This window comes from Opisthorchis viverrini (assembly GCF_000715545.1).
Source record: "Opisthorchis viverrini unplaced genomic scaffold opera_v5_237, whole genome shotgun sequence".
In the NCBI taxonomy this organism is placed as follows: Eukaryota; Metazoa; Platyhelminthes; class Trematoda; order Opisthorchiida; family Opisthorchiidae; genus Opisthorchis; species Opisthorchis viverrini.
In genome coordinates, this window is record NW_008751895.1 from 446,311 (window position 1) to 471,573 (window position 25,263).

General features: G+C 43.6%; 2 protein-coding genes across 2 annotated transcripts in view; one reads left to right on the forward strand and one right to left on the reverse strand.

The window, feature by feature from the left end:
* Window positions 1-25,263, forward strand: part of T265_08808 (hypothetical protein) — a gene marked incomplete at both ends in the record, with an annotated part of 77,779 nt that overhangs the window by 47,159 nt on the left and 5,357 nt on the right. Inside the window, 3 exons of the mRNA XM_009174715.1 lie at window positions 1,650-1,972; window positions 3,606-3,732; window positions 5,624-5,791. Of these exons, the coding sequence (XP_009172979.1) occupies window positions 1,650-1,972; window positions 3,606-3,732; window positions 5,624-5,791 (618 nt within the window). The remainder of the gene's footprint in view (window positions 1-1,649; window positions 1,973-3,605; window positions 3,733-5,623; window positions 5,792-25,263) is intronic.
* Window positions 1-25,263, reverse strand: part of T265_08809 (hypothetical protein) — a gene marked incomplete at both ends in the record, with an annotated part of 40,790 nt that overhangs the window by 14,447 nt on the left and 1,080 nt on the right. The window lies entirely within an intron of this gene.

Consider the following 25,263-nt stretch of genomic DNA (forward strand, 5'->3'; position numbering starts at 1 on the left):
GCCAATACCAAACTAATATTTGAAAATGGGATACATGGGTATGACCTTCTCATCAGGCACGTACTGCAATTACCATAAATTGGTGAACAGAAAGCATCAGTTTACCGTGTAGGTTATCACGTTAGTGTCTCAGCTTACGCTGGTTCAGCTTCTTATCGCAAATAGCAATGAACCCAACAAATTTAAGAATCCTGTTGTAGGACAATCTGAACAGCAATCCTTTGTTCGTTGCAGGACTTCCCCAACCGGATGGTGTGCAACTAAAGAGTTAAACTGCAGAGTACTGCGCGCTCCCGCCTGATTTTGGCACCATGTCGGTGCATCTGATTGGTACGGCTATCATCAGGCTGTCAGCATCACTTGTCTCCTCGTCTCAGTCGGGATCACCATATGCCAAAAATTAACTTTTGAGTGCGTAAGGCTTCCCTGAGTTTTCTTCTTGCTAGGCGATCATGTACCTGCGAATCGATCCATAAATTTTCGATTTGCAAGAGAGCGGTGATGGATAATGAGCAAAGACTGGCCTCGCTGTTTGGCAGGTCCTCCACATTACAACCTCGGTCTCGACATCAGAGTTGCGAAATTAGCTGAGGCCATCGCCTTCCACAACTGTGAGCCAAATATGTACAAGCAGAAGCGATCTTTTAGTTCATTGTTAAAAGCCTCATGAAACTCAGTTCTAACAAAGAACTGTGTCCGAAGTATCATGCAGAACAGTGCTGTTGTGTTTCGTTTTTCAAATCCATTACGTGGAAAGGCTCTTTTTATATTCATAGCGTAAGAGTAGCAGGTTTTGTGGCACACGCCGCCTAGTTCATGCCATTTTGTGACGGCCATTTCGCGTTGGTTGCGTCTCAAGACTGCTTGAACTTATCCAACGAACCTTTCAATATCTGTGGTTGGTTAGATCGGCTCAGTCGTGTGCTTGGCTAGAATCCTGAAGTGCACATCTCTGATCGGTCAGTTATTAAATAGTAGGTCATTTGAAATCCTCTCTTTCCCAGTGACCCTCGGGTACATTTCAGTGACCCACGGTTGACTTCCAGATACAAATGGAAATAAGTTATTCAGACTTTGAAATACATCACCTTGTAAACAACTCACAACGCCGTTTTTGTGTGTGTGTGGAGAGACAACTGAACCATATGCGAAGTCAGGCATTCATTTGCCAGGTGAGAGCTTCGGACTATTCCTACCTGAAAAGCTTCAAATAGGCGAATCCCTCGGTGAAGGTTTTTTGTGAACCTTGTGAGAATTATTGCGTCATGCTGAAATATACTTCAAGGCCTAAACGTCGGGCCTCCAGGGAGCAAAGTGGCGCACTGTTAGTGGTCCATATCTTTCTGTATCCCTAACCACCGATGACTACGGTTCTTGAGTCCCCATCCACTAAGTTTTCTGGTAGGGACTTTCATGGTTCCTTGTCAGGTCATTGTCCATCTATCTTTAAATCGCTTCCAGCATACGACTGAACAAAAAGGGCTCTGAGGACGAGCCGGACTCCGGTGGCGATATACCAGGGACTTCTGTACTATTTATAGTTTTCTATGCTTGAAGCAGCCGACCTTTAAAAAAGGCTATTTCCAAAAGCGTGTGATGGTTCATTCCATATATCCTTCTTGACGATGATCTTTCTCTGGTTCCCGCAGGTTGACTATCTAACCGGTTCTTGGTGGCCGCATTTGGAAACATTGTACAATGAGGAAATTCCGGTCTATCGGTTCATTCAGAGACCCGGAGACCTGGTATGGATCAATGCAGGGACTGTTCACTGGGTTCAGGCTATCGGTTGGTGTAACAATATCGCGTGGAACGTTGGTCCGATGACCGCACGACAGTACAATATGGCAGTGGAACGTTATGAATTCAACCGTCTTCGGGGTGTCAAGTCCATCGTTCCCATGATCCACTTTAGCTGGCAGTTGGCTAAAAATTTGAAAGTCTCTGACCCAGGCTTATATGAGTTAATCAAGTACGTGTGTCTGTGTTTGTTTATCTGTTTGTTTGTTCATCTATCTTGAGGTTGCCATCAGTCACAGTTACTCATGGTAGGATTGTCTTCTCCAAATGTGTTTAGTTATGCTTCTGTTTATCTCCGAGCCCAAGTTTGCTATGCAAAAGGTAGGTTGTGCTATCTAACTTATGAAACTACCTTAAGCTCGCTTCAAAGTCATGTACTGACACTTATTTATGGGAAACTTAATTTCAACAATAAAATGTCATCAACCCTGAACTTCAGCAAGCACCCGAGTGAAGTTCCGGTGTTCCTTCTTGTTTCAAGACTAAAACATTATTATACCTAACTAGTTTATCGATAGTGGATCATCTGGCAATATAGTAATCTTTCAGCTGCGACACCCTACCGGTGCCTAGCCGCCATGCCACCCGAAGGAAGCACAAGAGCTGAGATGCTGCCAGGTTTCCCAAGCCTAGACATGAGCAGTCAAGAGGTCAGGTTCCAACTACTTACCTTCCGGTCAGTAAGCTCACGCCTTAACCACTGAGCTATCTCGGATCCTCTAGACTGCCCAGTCGACAGTTTCTCTCCATTTAGCTAAAAAAGGTCGGCTTTTTCTGGCTGTGCGTGTGTTAAGACTTCCTGAGGATAGATCACTCCTTAAAGTTCCCATTTCTTGAACAACCATCGCGTTACCGGTTATCAGTGAAGGTTGTCGGTGATCGCGGGCTGTTGTCGCATCCTTGGAAGCTATAATGTGCCGGACCGTGTTGCCCATTTATCCTTGTAAATGCAGTACCCAGGTCCCGTTACACACTTTAACTGATTTGACTGAGAGCTTGGTGTCGCTAAGAGTTGAAATGCATGCGACGGGAAACTTGGTACCTGGTTCACCATCCCATACAAATCCTCCTTATTAACCAACACAATCTCCCTGGGGCGTGTCTATTGCACCGGTGCTCCACGGACCATTTACTCTTGGTCGAGCTCCCGTGAGCATTTTCAACCTGACTTTCGACCTGTTTTTGAAAACATCGGAGGAACCCTGGCAGACAAAATTGTGAAATTTTATTTGAACCAACTGATTTGTATCTCCCTTGGGCGGACACACAAAAGATCATTTTTTGTTGAGGACCAAAAGACTCCGACACCAGGCAAATGAACCGTAACTTTTGAATGACAAACATATCAGGGTAACTTCAATTATTTCCACAAGCACACTTCAGAAAAACCAACATGCTGCAAACGGTTCTTGTGGGACTCTCACTAGCTTGAACGAAATTCGGTCGTTAGGGTGTTGGCTGTCGCGCCTTTCCTGTTAGGTGCTTGCACTTGTCAATTGCCAGTACGTTACATCGAGTGCTAACGTCACACCCCCCCCCACACACACACATACATATGCATGCATACATCTACCGCAAAATAACATTTCAGTTAACCCAGGAATTACACAATTAACCTTACAGATTCGGTACGAGAAAGTTATTACTTGCGGAGTGACCCATCATAACTCATGGATAAATATTTGCATGTTGCAAAGTAGCAACCACTTTCACTAACCTTCGAAAAGAAACCTTGAAAAAACTTGGAAAAAAATTATTCCAGCTCATTGTGAACTTCCACGCTGTCGATTTCGCACTTTTTTCAGACAAACTCTTCTGCGCACTATGGTTCAGTCACAACTGGCTACAGATTTCGTGGAAAAATTGGGCTTACCCATCAAGCGTCATGGGAAACAGCCGGATGACGTCGCGCACTCTTGTCATGATTGTGAGGTGAGCATTAATCCATTCCCCCTTCTAGCCCAGTGTGTAATACTGTCTGGACAACACTGGTCGCTGATCTAGCTTAGGTTTCGTGTATGTTCATTTCCGCGTGGTACCAACAGGCATCAACTGATTCTCCGAGTTCGTTCATGTTGCGGGAAAGTACATGTGATCGCATTCCACCCTGATGTGATACTACTTTTAAAGTTGACAAAACTCTTAAACAACTCACCACTGGTATCATTTTTTGCGGGTCGGGGGCAGAGTTCAATCTCGGTAGGATCGATGAGCTCCAAAAGGTTGAAATTGGTAGGTCGCTGTTCTAGGGTTTTTCATCAGCCCTATACATCGTGTCTACGGAGGAAAGCACCTCGATATCTTGTATATTGTTCCAGATAAAATATGAGGTGGTCTTTGCGCAACACATTCAAGTGGGAAGTGTTGTAGACGAGATTTCCCGTTGACTCTTCCGTGAACACAATCTTTACTTGCTGGTCATCACGCATTCCCGTAGTCAATTCCACCTGTTCTTTACGCTCATTTTTTTTCTGCTTGTTAGGGCAACGAGATGATAAATGGTTCAACAATCAGGCTCCTATACGAAAATCTAGTCACGTTTCTGTAGAAGGATTACACTAAATGCTTGTCTGATGCAGCATTCAGTCCAAAGAAGTTCCTATAACTGTCATTTCAATCCAGAATTATCCTGACTCTTCTGCTGTGTCCTTGGGAATTTCATACACATTCACTTGTTTGGTAGTTGACCTGATTACTTTACCAAGGAATAATTGACCTTCAGACAACTCCAAATGATAGTCAATCGAGCATATACTTCTGCATCTTTTTTACGGTGGAAAGGTGCAGCTCACTCATGCCAAAAGATCGTCTGCCTCGCAGAGCTCTTTTCACCCAGCCCTGTGCTTAGTGGAAGCGAGCAATGTAAGACCTGGCAATGGAGTAGGAAAACACTAAGCAGTAAACTTAGTCGGGTGGGCAACTGCCGCCTCCCTGGATGGGGACCCCGGGACTCAAATCACCAGTGGTTATTGACATTAGAGGAAACAGCCCAATCGCGCAGTCAGTGGCGCTCGTGCTTCGCCTTCAATGCGTAGCTACCCAATTTCCGAACAAATTGAGCTTACCTCCGCCTCCAAGGCTTGGTTTTGTATTCCACTTTCCTGTTTTCCTTGATCGAAACTGTAGCAGCTGAAACCAATGTGCCTATGGCACATGATTTATAGCTGGTGAATTGAATTGGTACAGCTTACTGGGTAAAATGAGCGGAATACAATCTCGGATTGGTTAACTAGACGATATTTGTCCCGAAAGCCTCCTGTGAACTTTTAGTTTCCTGCTTCCTGATCCAGCTGGTCAGGCACGGGGAATCATCTTAATCCAGATCGTTTGTTTGTGACTTTCTTTCAGTAAATAATTTCTGTGCACCAATATAAGACACAAAGCGCTCAAATGCTCTCAGGTTGCTCAGACCTAAACAAGCGCACTCAACAGTTTGGGGATGGGTTCGTATTGCAGATCTTTCAGACCAGAAGGCCACTTCAGTTCTGTGCTGCGTTAGCCTAATATGTCGGTTTCTTTACTGTATCAGATAAATAGAATAAACGATATAAATCTCACCATTTGCTTCCACTCCAGCAACCATCTCTTCCATCACTATATCGCATTATCTCGACGCGTGACTATACCCGTTGAATTTTATTCGCTTCTCACAAAATCTGTCCTGGAATGTGATCGCAAAATACCGGGCGTAGTGATTAAGCGCATCTATAGAATTTGACATTTTTACTGATGCCAGCCCTGTTCAGAAGTTTTCATCATATTTTGGTATTTTGTACGTCTTCTCCTTCCCGCGCCTCACCTGTCATTCTGCTGTTTTGCATAGATTGAAGTGTTTAACCTGCTCTACGTCATGGCTCAAGATAAGAAGCTGGTTGTTCGCTGTTTGGATTGTGCTCGACGTATCGACCCGAGTCTGCGCGCATTTACCATTTTGGTGGAGTATTCTATGCATGAATTGGCTGAAGTTTACGACGATTTCAAACTACAAACAGTGAGTTTGCTGAGGTGTCTTGTGGTATTTCTGTTTCAAACGTTCCCTGTCTCTTTCTTGTTGTCAACTATCGTCACTGATCGTTAAGTTATCGGCCTAGCTCATGTCATCGTTTCCGTCACTGATGGAACGTTTGTGCTGAACATTGCTGCCGCGCCATGTTATGGATAGAGCATTTTTACAATCAACGAATCAGGTGTTGCATGCGTCTGGCGTTTGGTGCTAGTTTTTTTTCAGTGGTATCCGTTTCGTATTGTTTAGCAGCAACCGTGTAATGTCAATAACTTCAACTTTGTCAATCCTTATTGCGTAGCATATGTTGGCTAATTAGCCTGACGGTTTGACTGAATACAGTAGCCGCGTTCAAGTCTCCGTAAGTTGGTTTGCTTGCGACGGCGCTCAGTATTTGAACAATGGGATTGAATTTTCGAAAGCTAAGACGTATCCCTGATGGACTAAAACAGACAGGCGATTGAGTTCAGAATACCAGTCCAAATTTTTGAGCCCCATCTAGACATCCCGAGTCCCAGTGATGCTAGGAAAGCATTCTGACAGAGGTATGATTGCTTCAGTGGATAATGAAATTCGGTGAGCTGCAAAAATACAAACGTTAGTTAAGGTATTTTTTGGTATGAGCACGTAAGCGATAAAATACAACATTTTGGCGTAAAAAGTTCTATTCCACTCGCAAAGGTTTTGTAACTAAGGGCATTGTGCGGCCAATGGGCCTCCAGATGCAACGTCATCAGGTTATCGATTACATGTCCAAACCATCGAACACACTACAGTAGGAGGCCATAAGCGGGATCGGTCCAACATTCTTACAAACCTCACAGGCCTAGCACATGATGACAGATAAACTCTGACTAGGCAGTCCAACTGGAAAGTGACAACAGGATTTAAGCTGGGATCGGCTGTCCGACTTGTCCCGTTAGAGACTCTTGAAATGCTTCTCGGACAACGGCAGTCAAATGTTTGAAGTGCACAGGTTTCACAGTCAGAACCGGAAAGAAATTCTTGCAGCCTTGTACTACCGATTAGCAAAGTACATGTCACAATTAGGGACCGCCTGCAATATTCTGTTTCAAGTTGGTTAAGAGGGTTGATGACTGTGAACTAGCAGGAAAGCTATAGCTGTACATTCCGAGTCTACCACGTTTTCTAAAGAGACCACCCTAATGCCTTGGTTTGGAATTGTTTGTGTCCTCCACTATAGAATCATTGATAAAGTCACACAAGAAAGAGGAGACGGTCCCGGGGAACTTCACTGTAAGCGGGGGAAACTTTTGGTCACTGGGAGTGAGTGAACAGAGGGCACAGAAAATATTCGAACTTCTTGGACCAACGGCGACGAGACTAAATAATCTACAAAGTCGAAAGTCGCCGCGAAATTCGTGGAGACGGTGAGTGCGAATAAACGGAAGGCGTAACACTGTTCAAGCTTTTGAAACCAGATGTACGGTCCAGACATTTTCTATCCTATAGCCGAAGCAGTCACTTCGGGTGATTCTTTGAGGAAAGGCAGATATCATGGACTGCTCCCAGTGGTCGGCAAGTATCCTTCCTAAATTAGTCAAATCAAAAAGGTTACTTAACTGTTGTGGTGTCCAATAATCTAATAACCATTTGTACCATCTGAATTCGCACGCCCGAAATACGCTCAAATGTTTTCGAATCAGGTTTATTCATATTGCATCGCCCATATGAAAGATGAGTGCCAGGTGAGTCCAACTGACTGATAGCTCAGTAGTTAAAGCACCAAATCACTGCCCGGAAGGTCCGTGGTTCGAAACCGACCTCTGCCTCTCGACTTCCCCTGTCTAAGCTGGCAGTATCAAAGCCCTCGTGCTTCCTTTGGGTGGCATGGCAGCTAGGCACCGAAAGGGTATTACAGCTGAACGACTGACTACTCAATGTCTACAATAAGGATCGCGCCCTCACACTACAGAGCGTTTTCTCACCACAGTTACGCGAATAAGTAAGAGCAGGGAGAAAACCTGTATTAGCTGCAAAGCGTGTAAGCTGTTACAGACATTAAATCGCAACGCATATTCACTAACTCGGCCTGTGAGTTTCACTGACTCCATGCATCGTATGTAACAGTTGGGAAAAGTAATAAAAGTTGGATACTTGCTTGCTCCCTACTCGCTATGATGCAGTCATCCGGCCACCTTTTTTGAGGTATCCTTTAATGAGCAATACGTTTTGGCCATGTGGCGAACACAACCCATAAGTTTGAAATTTAGTTAATGCAATCTGCGAGCAACTGTCTATCATGGTAAAACTGGCCATGGAAAAATTATTTAGAAGCCTGTCCATATCTGACTGAAATGATACGAAACTTATGAAGGAAACAACTAAGGTCGGATAAAACATGCACATTTTGTATGGGCTTCCTTTCATCATCATCATCATCACCACCATTTTTGCCCTTTTCTCAGTGAGCATACAGTTGGATGGCCTCCAGAACCGAATGGTTCGCTTCGATTCCGACTCAGCCGTACTGTATCACTGTGTGCGTCTCGAGGCGCGAATATCGTCCTCTGGCCCCAACAATATTCGTTGTAAATTAAGCTCTGATATTTACTGCAAATACATCACAGAAGGCAGTCTGTTTCTAGTTGTCATTGTTCCCCATGTTTCTGTCCTTCCATCGATTCATCGGATTCACTGGCTTTTCATGTGATCCGCGAGACCAAGTACCTCTTTATGTTTCGATCCCCTCTTTGTTTATTTAGAACAGAACCCTAGAAATTGGTGTGTACAATTGGTTGACCGAACTTGTGTTGTGCAACCGTTTACTAGAGGGCTCCCTTCATTCAAAACGGTTATAAACTATGGGGCATTTCGCTTACTCAACTGCTTGGGTCTTGTTTTTATTCAGTTCGGAGTCTATCTACTGACTAGTGTTCTACTAGTTACATTTTAGCAAACAGTCAGTTAAAAGTAGATGCTGGCGATCAACCGAAAGACGTCAGTTGATTACTGAGGAGGAATCAATTCATTTTTGTCAATCCACCCATGACAGTGCTCGACAAGGTGGATAGTCGAATTTCACAACTCCCAGCCTTACTATTATTATTGAGCTGTTCGTCCGAGATTTCTATTGAGAGCAGCATTTGTCCTTTATTCAGTAGATGTACGATCCTTAGCTGTCCATACTAAACTGGAAGTGCGCGTTGCGTTGGGTCGTTATCCAGTAAGCCAGGTGTCAGTCGATTTTAACTGCCTTCCGTCTCTAGTCTTCGTGGCTTTTGCATCCTGATATTAACCATAACTTACTGTTTCAATCTTCTAGCAACCGCTCACGGCGTATCCCGTCGGCAAAAACTGAAGTTCTTCCGTGCGGCTATTCAACTCCTGTGTGCTTACGTTTCAGTATTTTTTCTATTTGTACAGTTCGTTATTTCTCTCACATTCATCGCCGTTTGTGTAACTTATTCTGTCCTTGTTCGTATCCTACAACCTGCGCCTGTCTATATAACATTTTGTGTCGTTCCCGTTATTCATTCTGAACATTTTGGCAGCGTTGTACATACATATCTACGCACCCGTTTCCTCCATCTTCTGATCCAGTTGACCAACGTTCCGATTTTGTGACCCATCACCCACTGGCCCACTTTGTTTGGGTTTAGGCCTGTCAGCTATAATGACGATTATACTTAGTCACCCCAGAATGCTTTATGATATGACATTTTCTGTTAATTTCTCCACGGGTCTCCACACTCTACTGGCTGGATCTGGTCACCAAGGAGCTGTTATGTATCTCTAAGTGAAACTTGCTGGACCAGGTACTTAGTACCATAAGTAGTGATTCATTATTTTTGAAGCAAAAATTTTTTTGAACTTATTGCAGCACCACGGTGATCAGCTGGAGGATAATCGGTAGAAAAATACTCGATTGTTGGGGAAGGTACGCTCGTTAATGTCCCTGGGAAAATGACTCTGTTATGATATTCTCCACATACCGTCATGATCGGATAATGAATTCGTCCCGGTATAAGACCTAAAGCTGTTTCTTTGTCGTGGGGGTCGGGCTTCTGTGCTGCAATGATCCTGCGGGTTACACTGGCTGGAACTTAGTTCCTACAGGTTCACCTATGCCAGGACGACCAAACGGGAGCAACCCGATGGAGAACAGCGGGTCCCCGTACTGCTAGGAATCGTATTACGAGGCGGTCTGGAAGTAAAGTCGTACTGTCCATTGAGATAGGAGTGTGAAGGCAATAAGACGTTTCCCCCAGGCGACCAGCATGTCCATATTTATGGAAGCAGCAATACTGCCCTCCCACGAACAAGGAGGGGTTAGAAGAGGTCAACCCAAAAATTCGCACACTCCGGTCGACCGTGACCTCCGGCGCATTATTCAATACGGTCGAAATATTTTTAAAACCAAAGAGTGATGCTACTCAAGGTATCTGCTCTGCGCAAATGCACTAGAAGTGGGACAGTAATGCCTTACTCCCTCCTTCCTCGGGCCAACTGGGTTAGACTATGGATTCCCCCAAGAAAATCCCAACAGCCGCTGCCTCGCGGTTCACACTTTTGAGTCAAGCTAGAGGGCTGGATCCCAGGACAAAACGTTACATCTTCCCATTGCCTTGTGGGTCAGACTTTGGAGTCAAAGGCTCTAGGTGGGATACCTCAACCAAGCTTCCTTTTTCGGCTTGGGTAACCGGGAAGTATCATTCGTCCGTGCAGCTGTTCGCTCAACGACCTTCCCCTACATCCTCTGCCCACCGATATGGTGCCACCTGCCAATCCCCTAGCCGTGCCTCAACCGCCCAGAAAATAAACCAGATCAAAAGATCTGATCCGCTTTACAGCCTTTGGTATCCGTAATCTATTTCAACTCGGATAACAGGTATCTCTTGCTAGAACCTTACTTCCCTTCTCTATCGATATATGCAGTGTCTTTAAGAGCACTTCACCTGGTCTCCTTCAATACAACAACTGAATGGAACATCGAGGCCAGCCCGCCATCATCAACCGAAATCAGGCGTGAGATATCAATCCTAAAGCGCGACGAGGCACCTGGCGTGGTTGACGTACACCACACACTTCAAAGGTTGCAAGGTCCTGGTGGACAGTCCGACAACCATACTACGGAGGATTTGGAACGAAAACAGAATGCCAGTCGAATTGAGCTCCTCGACCGCCATCACATTTTTCAAAATGGTACAACAACGTCGTGCGAGAACTCGTGGCATCAGCATAGTATCCGTCGCATCTAAGGTGCTCTCTGACATTATTTTGCATATGTTGATCAGTTATCAAGAGAGTGAGAGATTCGTGAGAATCAAGTTGGGTTTCGCCCTGGCTGAGAATGCACTGACTATATCTTTACCTTGAGATAAGTTCTTGAACAACGCCACTCCTTCAGATGTCCCATAGTCTTTTCTTGATCTGAAGATTGATTTTGATTATATCGATAGTGCGAAACTTTGGCGGTGTTTGGCGATCAACGATACGAGTGTACGGTGATGTTTCGTCTGAGGTCACCGCATCTGGTGGGGTAAGACAGCCGTCCTCTCTCACCTCTCTTCACTCTCTTACAGACACTGGGTATGCGAACGATATTGCTCTACTTGATTCAGATCCTTCAACAATGCAAACCATTTTAAATAACTTAAATAAGTCTGCTGCACCTGCAGAGTTCAAAGTGTTACCACAAGACTGGGTGGGATCAAACCCAAACCTTATGCATGCAGACGAGCTAATCGACGTGGTAGATAAATTTGCTTACCGGAACAGGTTTGAGTTCCGGTGGACTCGCTAGAGATAAGATTACTTCTTGGATCTGGAAGCTTTTGCCAACCTCCAACACCTATGGCGCCGACGTCACGTCAGTTTGTCTGATAAGTGAATCACTCACGCTGTACAGGTAACGCTGGTTAGAACATGTATTCCACATGCCAGAAGACCATCTGTCTCACAGAGCTCTTACCACTCGGCCCTATCCTGCGTTTAATTGACCAAGATGTGGACAGTGTATGATCTGGCAACGAGGTATGAAAACGCTACCCGGTAAACTGAGTCGAATCGACAACTGCTGCCCCTCCTGGATGGGGACCCCGGGACGCAACTCACCAATGGTTAATGACACTGGCAGAAAGGGCCCAATCGCGCAGCCAGTGGTGCTCATGTATAAAAGTTATTGTCATCATTGCGTAGATACGCAGTATCCGAACTAAATGAACGTACCGTCGCCTCCAATGCTTGGCTGTGTCTCACACTCCCCCACTTCCAGGTGATCGGAACTTTAGCAGCTGGAACCAGTGTTCCTATAATATATGGTTAGTAGTTGATAAATTGGTTGATTCACACATCTTGCGTGCTGCATTTTCATGAGTTCGTTGAAAGTTCCCTCACCCTGACCGGAGATAACCGGTGAGATTTTAATAGAACTTGATACCTTACTGATACACTTACCTCACCACGTACTAATGAAATTTGTTAAATGTATTCTTAATCTACGATATTAGGACCCTGATGAGAACGGTAGGTATAGAAGAGTGTGGCCTACATTCAGAAGCCATCGTGCATCTGTTGACGTTTGCCGCGAACCCAGGGTCACATTTTCCAGTTTCTTTGTTGGGGATCGTTGTTTCCCACGGCTACCGCAGCTGTATACCTCTCAGGAAAGCCCACTTATGCTGTTTTTCAATGATCTAATTGAAAATGTATGGTGATAAAACTAACATACTTGAAAGAACACCTAGCCTGACTTGTAACAAGGGTATCTTTGGTTGTGAGATCTACTTTCCAGCATTTGTAAACAAATTTCAATCACTGATGGGAACGATGTTGTACACTCCTAGTTGCTTGCCTGTGACCGAAGCCTCAACTGAAGTGGAGCGGACTGCGTTAATTCACACACTTTTGTGGTTTCACATGCTTATATGACCCGCTGCTATTCCTCTGATCGATTTGAAGCTCTCTTTTGATCTGTTTTTGTTTGAACACAATGCAGGCACGAGTGAATCGGCAGCGAAAACTCCCTGGAATTCAGTAGCTCTCCTCGACCAAAAATACATTTGGAATTCGTTTGCACCAATAGTGGAATAATGTGGCGACAAAGTGTACAGCAAATCATGTTTATCGTAGTAATGTTCTCATGCGTGTGTTTACAACTAGGTCAACCATAATTACTCGTTTCTCTCACGAATTGGCTGTGAATACTGCGCTGGTTGGATGCGCCTGTGCACCGAAGTGAGTTACTAGTCCATGGGTAAACACGCTCTTTCCCGTTTAAATGTCGCATACAATAACGCGAGAACTTTGATCTCCAGAACACGTGGAATTTCCGTGGATGTTTTGACGCAGCCGTTGGCTGCAGAGTGTGAATAGTCCATGAATAAACGCCCTTTTCCATTTAAATGTCTCATACACTAACGCGAGAACTTTCATCTCCAGAACACGTGGAATTTCTGTGGATGTCTTGACGCAGCCGTTGGCTGCAGAGTGTGAATGAGAAGGTCACTTGCGGCTTATTCAAATGATTCGATCCCGAGTGTAAGCCCAACTGCTGTGGGCAATGCCCGGGACAATACGGTACAACGGATTGCATCACGCCATAACGGCCGCTGCTTCCGAAATTTCGGTGATATCTAGCTACAAGGACTTGAAAGTGGGAAGGCGACTTTTCTAAAAGTATTTGTTTTCCCTGAATGGCTCTTGAAATTCCTGGCTAAAAGTATCGCTATCCGGGTTTTTATTGCTTAGGCCCACTAGCTTCCAACTCATGTTTAAAAAGTTGACGGAAGAAACGGAACCACACACTCTTGGTAGAAAACTCTCGAACGTCACTACCACTAGTTTCTGCTTTCGTCGTTGGCTGGGAGTTCCACAAAGCCTCAAAAATAGGCTTGTCCGTGACCTTGGATGTGGGTTAGGCGCACAGTCCGCGAAGACCGTTACCTTTATCTCGCGGTAGTATCAGTCTTCATAGATTGCATGCATGAAGGGGCTACGTTGTTAAAGAAAGGTCCAGTTCAATGTCAAAAGTAGGAGCACTACGAGCATATGAATTGGGTTCGTGTGGAACTAGAATGGAGAGCAGACATCCAAGTGAGTAAGACGCCAAAAAGTAATCCCTACGGTGACTCCATATGGCCATATACAGCACGCTATCTACAAGTGTACTTTTGTCCTGCAAAGCCAACAACCCATGGAGCCTGCCTTGAAGCAGATTTTGTCATGTTGACGGTAAATCCACTTTACTTGTTTTGCCGTCGTTTGGTGCGGTACCACTGGCTTCATAGACTATAGAATCGTGTGAACCAAATGTTATCCATACGATCCTATGCCGCGAGTCACATGCACTATAAGCATATTCCTCTCTTTCGACGAAATAGTGACGTCACTGATAACAGCTTACTTCAAACTCTGTCACAATACCTTCGTCATGGCTGCTATCTGCATACGCCAACTAGCCTGAGGGAAGAAGCAGACCCAACATGACTCGTTTGTGCCATTGCAACGCTCAAAAACTGGTATTTCAAACGTGCAATCGATTGGCCCGGGAGTGAACAACAAAGGTTACAAGTGATCGATCGTAGTTAAGCTCGCCACATCTTCAGCACATCTGTTCCTGATGACGTTTCAGAAGAAATTACTACAAAAATCAACTTTACTACCTGTGAATGTCTCTCATTTTCTTCTGATTATGGTGGTCTCCCAGTAATTAGGCGGTAATAAGTCAACGATTCGTCAAACACTTAACGAAACATTTCGGACTTACCTGAGATTGTGACAGAAATCGCCAGGCAGTCTTCAAGTGCAGCTGTTTATAGTACGTCAGGTTTCGAATTCTTTATTCGACATTTCATGAACCTAGCATGTTCTGTACGATATTTTCAAGTGTATTGCAGCCACAGATGACCTCATTTATTTGATGCACATTTTAGTCAATATCCCACCACAAACGGGGTCCGTATTGTGGGTGCCTATCCCTTAATTTTCAGAATGAAAAGTTGCCTAGTGTTTTCAGGTGCAGTGTCTGTAACCAGCTAATGTCTTTCACCCAGCGTAAACCGAATTAACTCCTACCACTCACCTGGCACTCAACTGTTCTGTTGTGAAAACTGGCAACTACTCAGTTGAGGAACTAGCCACTCACTGGTGGCCATGTGGATTTCTCGTGTTTTGAACCCCAGACAATCGAGCTGGTAGGCTTGTGGTCTCTTTGAAAACAGACTAAAGCAACGTTCACAAATTCTTAAGTGGAAGCAATGAAGAGGAATTGGTGAAATCACGACAAGATCTCTACATGAGTTGAATCATGGTGCAAATAGGATGCGGGAAAGTTTTGATTGAATTTTGGCCACGTAAGTGGAGATTTCAAGGACAGATATACGAATGATAATTTGCGCATAATAAGGCTAAGAAATCATGCCAAGAAGTGGACCGCCAAGAGACCATGAAACCAGAATTCATGGCACAGAAATCCAAGTGCAATTGTGTAGTAGTCATCTAAATGGAAGAGGCCACTTTGCGTCCAGGTAAACGACTGAAAACTGGAATTTAGATGACCAAAAACCGGCATGCGTAAGTGTGGACGCTCACAGAGTGCATACCCCTTGTGAAGACGGATGGATACAATTTGATGCTTTGGAGCACGCCAGAGTGTACTGGAAACAACGACTGGCATCTGTAGCATAAGTGGAAGCAGTGTATGCTAGGTTAGTGAAATGGAGGTGGTCTGTCCAGTCTACCGAAGGAGTTCATGCGATCAGAGACTACTGTTCCGACTAGATCATCATTATCATCGTTCATGATAACGTCTGAAAGTTTGACGATGATTGGTATCCCGCGATTTCAAGGGGATCCAACTCTTCATCATTTCCTCTAGCAGGACTTGGAATGATGAGATATACTAGCACTATTATTTGGTTCGGAAGTTCTACACGTGCAAATTCAGCAACAGCGTATCTTCCAAAGGCAAGCTGACTTGACAAACCGGCCAGTGGTGGGGAAGTAAAGTTGTATAGTCCTTCAATAAAACGGAGTAAAAGCGAAGTCAGGTAGGTGACTAAATAGCGATCGGTGAGATAGAATTCTGCAGCAGAAATGAATCATAAACAAATATTGGCATAAAAATCATGGGCTTATTTCACAAGTGTAAAGGTTTGACCCACACTCACTGTCAGAATGTCTCTGCCACACACGACGTACCTTGCGGTAAAAGCGGTTATTCAAAAGAATCCTAATGGGAAGGTGTAGCATGCAACTTTAATGGGGATTACTAAATGACATGCTGATGTTTGCGATTGAATAATTTACTTACTTGGTTGATAAAGTCGTTTTTACCTTCAGAGGAAAGCAAACTGAGCATAACTTGGAGTAAGAACCATCTAAAGGAGGTAAATCCTCAGAGCTTTACCTGCGAATAAGAGACATATTTTGTTACGGATCCAATCGACATCCCACGACATGTTTCGTCCTTATCCACGCTCACTAAGTAGATGTCGTTTTCAAGCTTCCTCAGCGTTATATTCTACTTGAACACATTATAGATGACTAGCAGCCGAAATATGGGGCGAACTTTGTGTAGCACATTCGTTTGATGAATATCGTAAACATGATATCCTTTTAAGTCTCTCATTAACATTAACTAGACTTGAAAATATATTTAGTTTGCTAAGGAATGTTTATTTTAACAGCAGAGAGAATGGGGTTTGTGGTTTATGACGTTCGTCACTTGACACGTAAATAGCAATTGGTTTGTACACAACATTTTTGAGACCACAAGTGTTTATGTGGTACACTTTTTTCTCTCCAGTCTTGTGAAACAATGCCAATGATCTCTAATCAGATTTGCCGGCAGTGTGACTGATTTTGTCATAATTTCTAAAAGCTGACCTTCGTTCATCGGTATGAGAAGCCGGAACTAACAAAGTATGCACATGACCGCGCCTAGGACCGTGCAGTTTAACTTAATAAACCCGGGTTTTGCATTCTTGGTTACACGTGTGTTACGCTTCATCAAGGCAGATTTTTATAACGGAATACGACTGTTTATTCCTATTGTCGATACAAGACGGTGAATAATGGTGATCCGCTATATCAGTGGCAAAATTTCCATCTGCAGGTTCGATTTTTCGTTCCCAGGGGAACGCATCAATCAGCGCAAAAATAGCCTTATGTCGTGGCCATCTGTTCCCCAATTATGCAGACTTTTGTCATCAGACGGGAGGCGCTGAACATTACCATTTACCCTTGAATTCATTCGTAATTTGCAGTAAACACTAGGGAAATATACACTTTTTAGTTCACATGATGTGTCTCTGCTGAGACCGCTTTACACTGTATATCATTGCTTCAAGCTCTAGAATGAGGCTTTAGAAAATTGGCAGTTATCGTTTATTCAAAACCTAAAAGTTACGCCTCTGGTCTTTTATACCGTCTTGAGATTGTTGACTTGATGCTGAACAACATCACGTTGTTTGTGGAGATGATGTGTGACTAAAATTGGCCAAACTTGTGTCGCAAGTATTTAGGAAGCCAGAGTAAGCAGCTTGTTTAAACAACGAATGCATTTCCCATCACGTAAAGTTGGTTCACACTTGAATCGTATGAAATGATTGTATATTCGTTCAACTCTAACACCCTTTCGGTGCCTAGCTGCCATGTCACCCAAAGAAAGCACAAGAGCTGGGATACTGCCGGGTTGCCCAAGCCTAGACAGGGGAAGTCAAAAGGCAGAGGTCTGGTTCGAACCACGAACCTTCCGGACAATAAATTTGCGCTCTAACCATTTGATCCATCTCGGTATGGAATGAAAATTCAAATCAACGACGGAAGCAGCGTACACTACTATTGTTTGAGCTATCGTTCAAGTGCGCGCAAAGGATAAACAGATTCGAATTACTCAGAGCTAGCTGAAGGCCTCACCCGGCTACTGATCAGATTGCTGTCTATTCTTTCGCCAAGACTGTCAAGCCACAGTTGATATTTTACCATCTCTCCAGGCCTACCAACAAGTTTTTTACTGTGCGGACTTGATCTATCCCACTCCTTACACCCCACAAAACTAAGAGAAGCACGTGTGAGCCTAGGTTTTAAATGACACTGAATCACGTGTCAGTCAGTATTGCAATGAATTTACAATACACCATCACGGAGGAAGGCGGGGTTCGGCATATCATGAGCGAAAGCTCCCACTGCAATGGTGACCGACGCTTACCTGAATTCTACAGAAGACTTAGGTAACCTCGAATCGGTCGCTGTGTGTCGAAATCACCGCAACTTAATCCTGTTCCATCGTTCAGCAAACGTCTTGTTAAGACAGATTGTATGAAGGACCTGGTAACTTTGTCCAACCTAATCCGCGTCAGTCGAGCTTCGTCTATCAGATAATTAAAATCTATCACAGCGAAGCCGCTGATTTCTCTAGGATAGTTGAGTGTTGAAGAAAATTTGAAAACATTATCGTGAAACAAGTCAGGAATTCAGCAAATTTCATGAACGGTTTCCTGTAATGCCATAACTCTCATACTGAATTCTTATGTGTTTTCAGCGCATTCCGTTATTTTTCAACACTCTGCTGTATTTTTCTACTACTGTTGTGGAAATGAGAGTTGAATAGGCACACCGTCCTTCAGTGGCAATTTTGAACTGTTTCAAGCCTGAAGAGCATTGGAATTAATTGTACTTTCTCGTTCTCATAATTTACACATTATTCTTATTGCTCGGAAGACGGTAACAGTTTTGATATCTTCATGTTACTGGTACGTGAGGTGGGATCCTGCAAAAGGGCCCAAATGCAGACGGCCTTTGGCCCAAATGCTCCGCCGTCTAGGTTGGTCATCGCCGTTGCTGATCGTACGGCTACAAGAGCGCTTGCCGATAAGAGAGAGATGACCTTTCTTGGTAAACCCACAGCAAAACCTTTTCCTTCACTGAAAGGGGATTGAAAAACTAGTTAAACATGTACATGATTTGCACCAGAGTTTCTATCACTTTACATAATATCACGAAGCATACATGCTATTGGTCTTCAAGTCAGTTGACGTGTGGTTGGGTCCGACGTACTCATTTTCTAAGGGTGTATTCTTCTGCATCAAACAAAACAGAGCAGCTAATCGATTCACAAAGTGCAAGGTCGATGACTCCCTTTTCCTGCCAAGTTTGCCGACTTTGCTGGGACCAGCTGAAATCTCAGCTTCACAATTTCGCGAATGAACATAACTGCATGAAATGTTCCAACTATCACACCAAACACACAGCTCACGGTAATCCCGGCAAACACGGAAGATGATGCAATGCAGACAGCTGATAAAACACATCCGACTGTTGACAGACACACACCGAAAAGTATGTCACAAGTTACCGACGCAACCATCCAGGCGACCGGGGCCACTCGATCGTCGAAGTACAGATGGATAGCCAATATTCCTGCCACTGCAAATCCTGCAGAGGTCCATAATCCGACACCATAGCAAATGAGAGTGTTAGACTGTATAATTGACGCCAGTTGAATGGAACAACAACACATTCCAATCAACACAAATAGTAAACCAACAGTAAGTGTGAATAAATCCCATTCAAATTCGGTCGCGTCGCATAATTTGCAGTGTATTTTTTGCGCTAAAGTCCTGTCTTTTGACTCCGATTCGGCACTTACAATAGTCGTTTTTGGCATTTACTCAGAAAAATTAGTTTCATGAATGACTTTTTCCCTGGGTTTCTCAGCCCACAGTCTGTGTTAAACAGTTGCGGAGTTGTTGGCGAACTCCACTGAATAGCACAACCGAAATACTCTAATTAACAACCATGACAGGTGCAGCGACCGGTCTTCAGGTACGCACACCCACGCGCAGACAATGAAGGCAGTGCACGTGCAGACGTATCTCTTTGAGAACCTACCGAACCACAGACACCTTTCTTAACACGACAGGTTGATCCGAGTTTGAGCACAGTAACAATAGCAAGTCACATCAGGAAAGATGCCGGCTGGCACTCAAGGTCAGAGGTGTTTAAGAGAACATTATCACAACAGTTGAGCATAAACTAAATTGTTTGCTTTTAACAATGTATACAGCAATTTGTGGATAAGGTACAAGTTAATCCTCCTGTATCGCGACAAGAAGTAATGTGATTCGACGTATGTAGAGATGTTGAGGCTTACACATGTATACAACACACAGGTATATTATCCTTCGTATAGGCCCTTTCTCAAGTCACCTGGTATTGTCTCTACGTATTATTTTGCTTTTTTCAGTATATGAGTGTTTGAGAGGAGTGCCATCGGAGTGTGTGCTTGTGCAATCACGCTGTCTAAAGCACCGCAATTTCGTCTGTCCTTTTCTCTTTGATCGCTTTCACTGTGAAAACCGCAGTCATTTTTAATTCAAGCCAAATATTCCGTTAATAAGAAATTTGTTTGAACTTTTTTCAGGTGCCACGAAGTGAAGTCCAGTGTTTCCTTGTGGTCACAGACTAAGATTAGAGTTGCCTCTGTTTTATTGTTTAGCTGCGAGTCCGATGCCTTATGGTTTCCCCGTTGTACTTGCCGTGAGGTTTTCGTTCGCACTGATCACCCTTAGATGAGATTCATATACGAAATCTTCTCAGACCAGGTCTTCTAAGAGCATTTCAAAAGTTTTCTTTGTGGTGATATAAACTAGGCGCTTGGACATCTCCAGCTGTCTTGCTTCCGGTCGCTCATTCCCTGTTGACGTTTCTTGCTTTGCATTCATCAACACGCTAGATAGACCGTGATTAGAGTGCATGTGGGAGTGCAATATCCTAGGCATTATATTGACACGGGCCACTACCAATAGCCCAAACAATTCCTTTAACACTATTGGGTATGGTTTTACATGTTCAGGGGTATTTATTCCTCAAGCACGAAGGGATCAGAAAGAATAACATACAAACACCCGTCGTGTCTACTGACCACGACGTTCCGGCCGGTTCTGGACACGTTTTTCCAACATTCTCCGCTGCAACTCCCTACTTTACGAACTGATCTGCGCCCGAACGACTGTGTCTAAAATGAAGATTAAGTTGCTTCCTTAAGTGAAAATAATATGTCCAAATGATGGTGTCCAACGTTTCGCACATCAGTTTTATAACTGTAAAAGTCTTGCCAAACGGTCTATCGAGTATTGCGTACCACTGGATTTCTAGCTGACTTTGTACTATGCAGATCTGGACAGAACCTTGAACTGCTAATACAGGGTTCCTTAGGTAAATACTTACTTTTTACACGCCCATTCGCTGGCTGTATACATCTTTTTTTGTGAGCCATTTTATCGTGTCTTGATTCCATGTGCCGTTGTCATTTCTGTACAACCACTGTGCTCCATTCGTGTCCTGTCTTTTGGTCCCAGTAAACCACCTCATCCGCTATTGTCTCAGTTTTGGTTAACAACACGTAAGACCTGTCATTAGGAACCATGACACATTACTAGTGATGGTAGAAGCACTAATGAGCACGGTGTTTAGCGTACCTCTTGCATCAATGTCAGAACCCTGTAAGAGGTTAAATCGGGTTAAATTTTGGATTCATGTTTAGCTTCTGATAAGCCCATTTGTACGATCAAACTACGAATTAGGCTCACTCGCCTAGTTTTATTGCGAGGAATTATAGAGGTGCAGGTCTTATAGAGTCGAGTAGATAAAGCCGTTTTAGATGTAACCAAAGATTTTTTACAACCGGCATTCGCCAGAAGAAATATTTCAGTTATAAGTCCACCATTTTCGTCTTTGAGAACCTCTACGATTGCATTCTACTAGCAGCAATTTAACAGATTTAATCAAAATACTTTATTTTGGCGCATTTTCTACTTTCAATCATGGTTACTCGTGCTCATCGCCCAGCCTATCTGTTAGCTATCTTTGTGTTGTTCATTTGTCCAATTTTTCGTGCCTGTTTCCAAAAACGCGAGTGATTTTTCTACAAGAATTCTGGATAAGCTTTGAGGTGTTTCTTTCTTTCTATGAGGGACAGACGGTTTTACCAACCTGAGGATGTATCGCAGACTGCAAATGCCTAATATGACGACTAGGGCTTGTTCCGTATCAACGTCCGAACCGTTCTGCAAAGTATTTTGTTCGTCTCCAACCAGTTAGCTTCTTCGTTGTGCTCGTAAAAATGATGTTAGTCATTCTGAACTTTTGAACTGTTAAGTCGTACGCCAGTCTTTTATGACCAGGTTAGATGTCGCAACGAAACTTATGATGGATGGTGTTTGTATTGGAAATTTTTAATGTCGACGACGCAAATTCTGTGTATTTTTGAGCTGCGGAATTCCACAATTTTCGATTATGTGTTTTTTTTGTTTTGTCCCGTCACTCCAGTACATGAAGTGCAAGAGTGATTTTCTTCCACAGACGTCAATGAACCTAGTGTACACGCAACTTTTAGTACTGCTAGTGGTGTTGATAGCGGCCGGAAGGTATCACCTCTTGATTTTGGGGACCATAGGTCTATGGGGTCTATGCGATTACTGTGGTGTAATTAGCCTGCAAAGATCAGTTGACACTCCGATGACTGTATCACTCTGAGTGGTCTTGTCTCGCTTTGAAAAACCCAAACATCGGGACAGTTTATGCGACTTTACAACAGTACATGTAGTGTCTGTAGTCCGTTGCCACGTTTATTTACCGTTTTTCCTAAACTAACACTATATTTTGTAACCGTCGTACATATTTTATCATAACGTTTGTTTTATTGTACCAACCATTACATCAAGAGAAAAATGGTACCAATACACAAGTTCCCGGCGCGATATTCTGACTTCTCCCTGAATCAGCTGAACCAGTGGGACTAGATCTCTGTGCGTGTGTAAACTGTTAACTCCCTGTGACATTTTTTAGCTGTGAATAACTTTTCTATCGTGGAATATACTACTCACACGCGAATCATTTGTGGAAAATTTCTACAAGTGGATATTTCCTTCACAGCCGCACTGGGATCGGTGTAGTGGACTACTGGACCTACGCATTAGTAAGTCCTTATCGATTGCTTATTCTTTTCTTATTGTGATTTTGTTACTTTGCTCGTTTATTTCATCCAACACACTAATAAGGTCCTAAGTCCACTGCATATACATGTCTTCAGGGTGAACATCAAGCGAGGAAAAAATCAGTACGCTCTACGACGATTTCTGCAAAGTACTGCCAGACGACAGTCACTGTAACAATGACGTATGGGCATGACTGTGTGTGAAATTCAGCGTCGATAAAAGTTCCAAAATTAGCCACCAGTTCTGGATGTGTTTTCATTTCCCACAAAATCAAGTGATTGTAAGTCCATAAACTCCACTTTCTACATGAGCATCTCCCGCTGGTGATGAGTGACTGATGATCAACTTTAAACAGCGGAATTTTCTCATAAGTATTCATGTGCAATACAAAAAACACTGTGTGGTTTTAGGTAACCACACCCTGCTGAAAGTGGGAACCGATGATCACATTTACTCCTGGAGCTTTTCAACTTCAGTGTGTGATGCTGAAATAAGTGGGTACGGCAGCTCAGAGTTTATTAAACAATGCGGCAAAAACACAATGCGAACAATGCACCACCTACAAAATTACGAGAATGAGTACTCACGGTGACTGCTCGGGTGGTTATGTTCAATGCACTAGACTTCATTATAGTTGGAAATGATGGGCCATGAAAAAGTGCGGCAACAGGAAATTTCAACTCACTCATCCCCTCTATGATGGCATCTTGTGAGGGATCTCGCTGCATCACCTTTCAATGGCATCTGTTTTTCCATGTGTAACTCGTCCTGAATGAAAAGTGTCAAATGATTGAAGAGCGCCAGTGTGAATGGCCACCGAGTTCTTATAACCCAGGTAAAAACCTATATGTAACTGTGGACCGCGCATTTTTGCCATGTCGAGCTCTTCCCATTTTGATAGAGATTTCTTGGTTCAGCACACGTTTGCCCGGCCAGAATTATCATTTTCTGATATTGGCGCAAAAGTGATTCTCCTTACATGATGGCTCTTTGGCGTCTTTTGGCAGCCCCTAATCTCATCCTCGCCGGTTGGTCACCTGTCAGGGTTTATTCGAGTACACCTTGCGGTAGTATGACTGTTATCGGACATAGGGTTTTCCGATACTCCCTTGAAATTTGAATCTATGTTCACAGTATTTCGAAAGTATTTTCCATAGATTTGCATACAGTGCTCCAGCATAACAGCTTGCACCTTGGAGGTCTCTGATCCCTATCACGTTTCCGTATAAAACTTTGACATGGGTTTTGTGGTGTTTTGTGCCTTTGTTTTATTTCCACTATAAAACTACGTATTTTATCAATTGCGCAACCATCTTTTGCTTGGATAAGAAAAACTACAAAAACGCGCACTTGGACAATTTCAGGCAACACAAACGTGGTCACATGTTTTGACTCTCTCTTCTAAGTTCACTCGCGCCTACAGCGGTCATTCGCGAGTCTCATGTGCTAACTCTGGTACCGAGACACTTCAGACTATCTTCGTAATCTATTGTATGTGGGAGCTGTTCAGGAGAAAACCCCTGAACAACCATGATTAGATTATTTTTATTCGCTCACCTGGGCCAGCGACGAACTATTTTAAAGAAAATAATTATTGGTGAGTCTGTTCCATCCGACCTCTTTATTACTGAATACTCAATCTAGCGTCATTATTTTTATTTCCTTCCCACACACTCCTGGTAAACTAACTTGTTGAGTAGCCAGACCACTACACTTTCACGTAATGGTTCACTTCGCTTTATTTGGCCATTTTTCCCGTGACTGGTAGGGAATCTTGCACTGTTCGCCTATCATCAGCTACAACAGATTTCCTGTAAAATCCTGCACTCAAAATTGTCTTTATGAACAGAAGGCAACAGCCAATAGCGTGTTTATTGATCATCCGCCTTTTCGGCAAACGTCAGGGCACCTACACCTCGTGACAGACATGCTCAACGTTACTTTCGAGAGAAACCCATGGCCACTAGGTTGTAAATGTTTATCCTATCGATTTAATAATGTTCCTGCATACTATCTTCTCATTCACTGGCCGCATTTATGGCCTGTGATGTGCCCGGTTGGTGTTCTTGACAATTCTACAGAAAAAAGTGGCAAACGCCTTTGTTGTGCATGATAAGAATGGACCAGAGGATGGTACGAAACTCGATATCAAAAATAATTAAGCGCCTGGCTCCCTGTGGTGAACACTGATTCTATTCTATTCATTCTGTTTAGTGTATTTTTATATGCTTTTGTTTTACGATGCGATATATAGTACGCCCGCGATATACGAGAATATACGTTATCCATTCGTCCATATTCGGACTTCTATACTACGCGTACATTCAGTAGTTAAGATACCTACCACTATTCTAAATATCACACTCCCTTTGAGAGTGTTTCTCTCATTTAATTACGGAAAATCGGTCGTTTTATTTCAGACAATTTGGCGCGGTTTTCCCGCATTATTCCAACTGATTTCCGAATATTCTGTTGAGCCTACGTCAGACTGCTTCT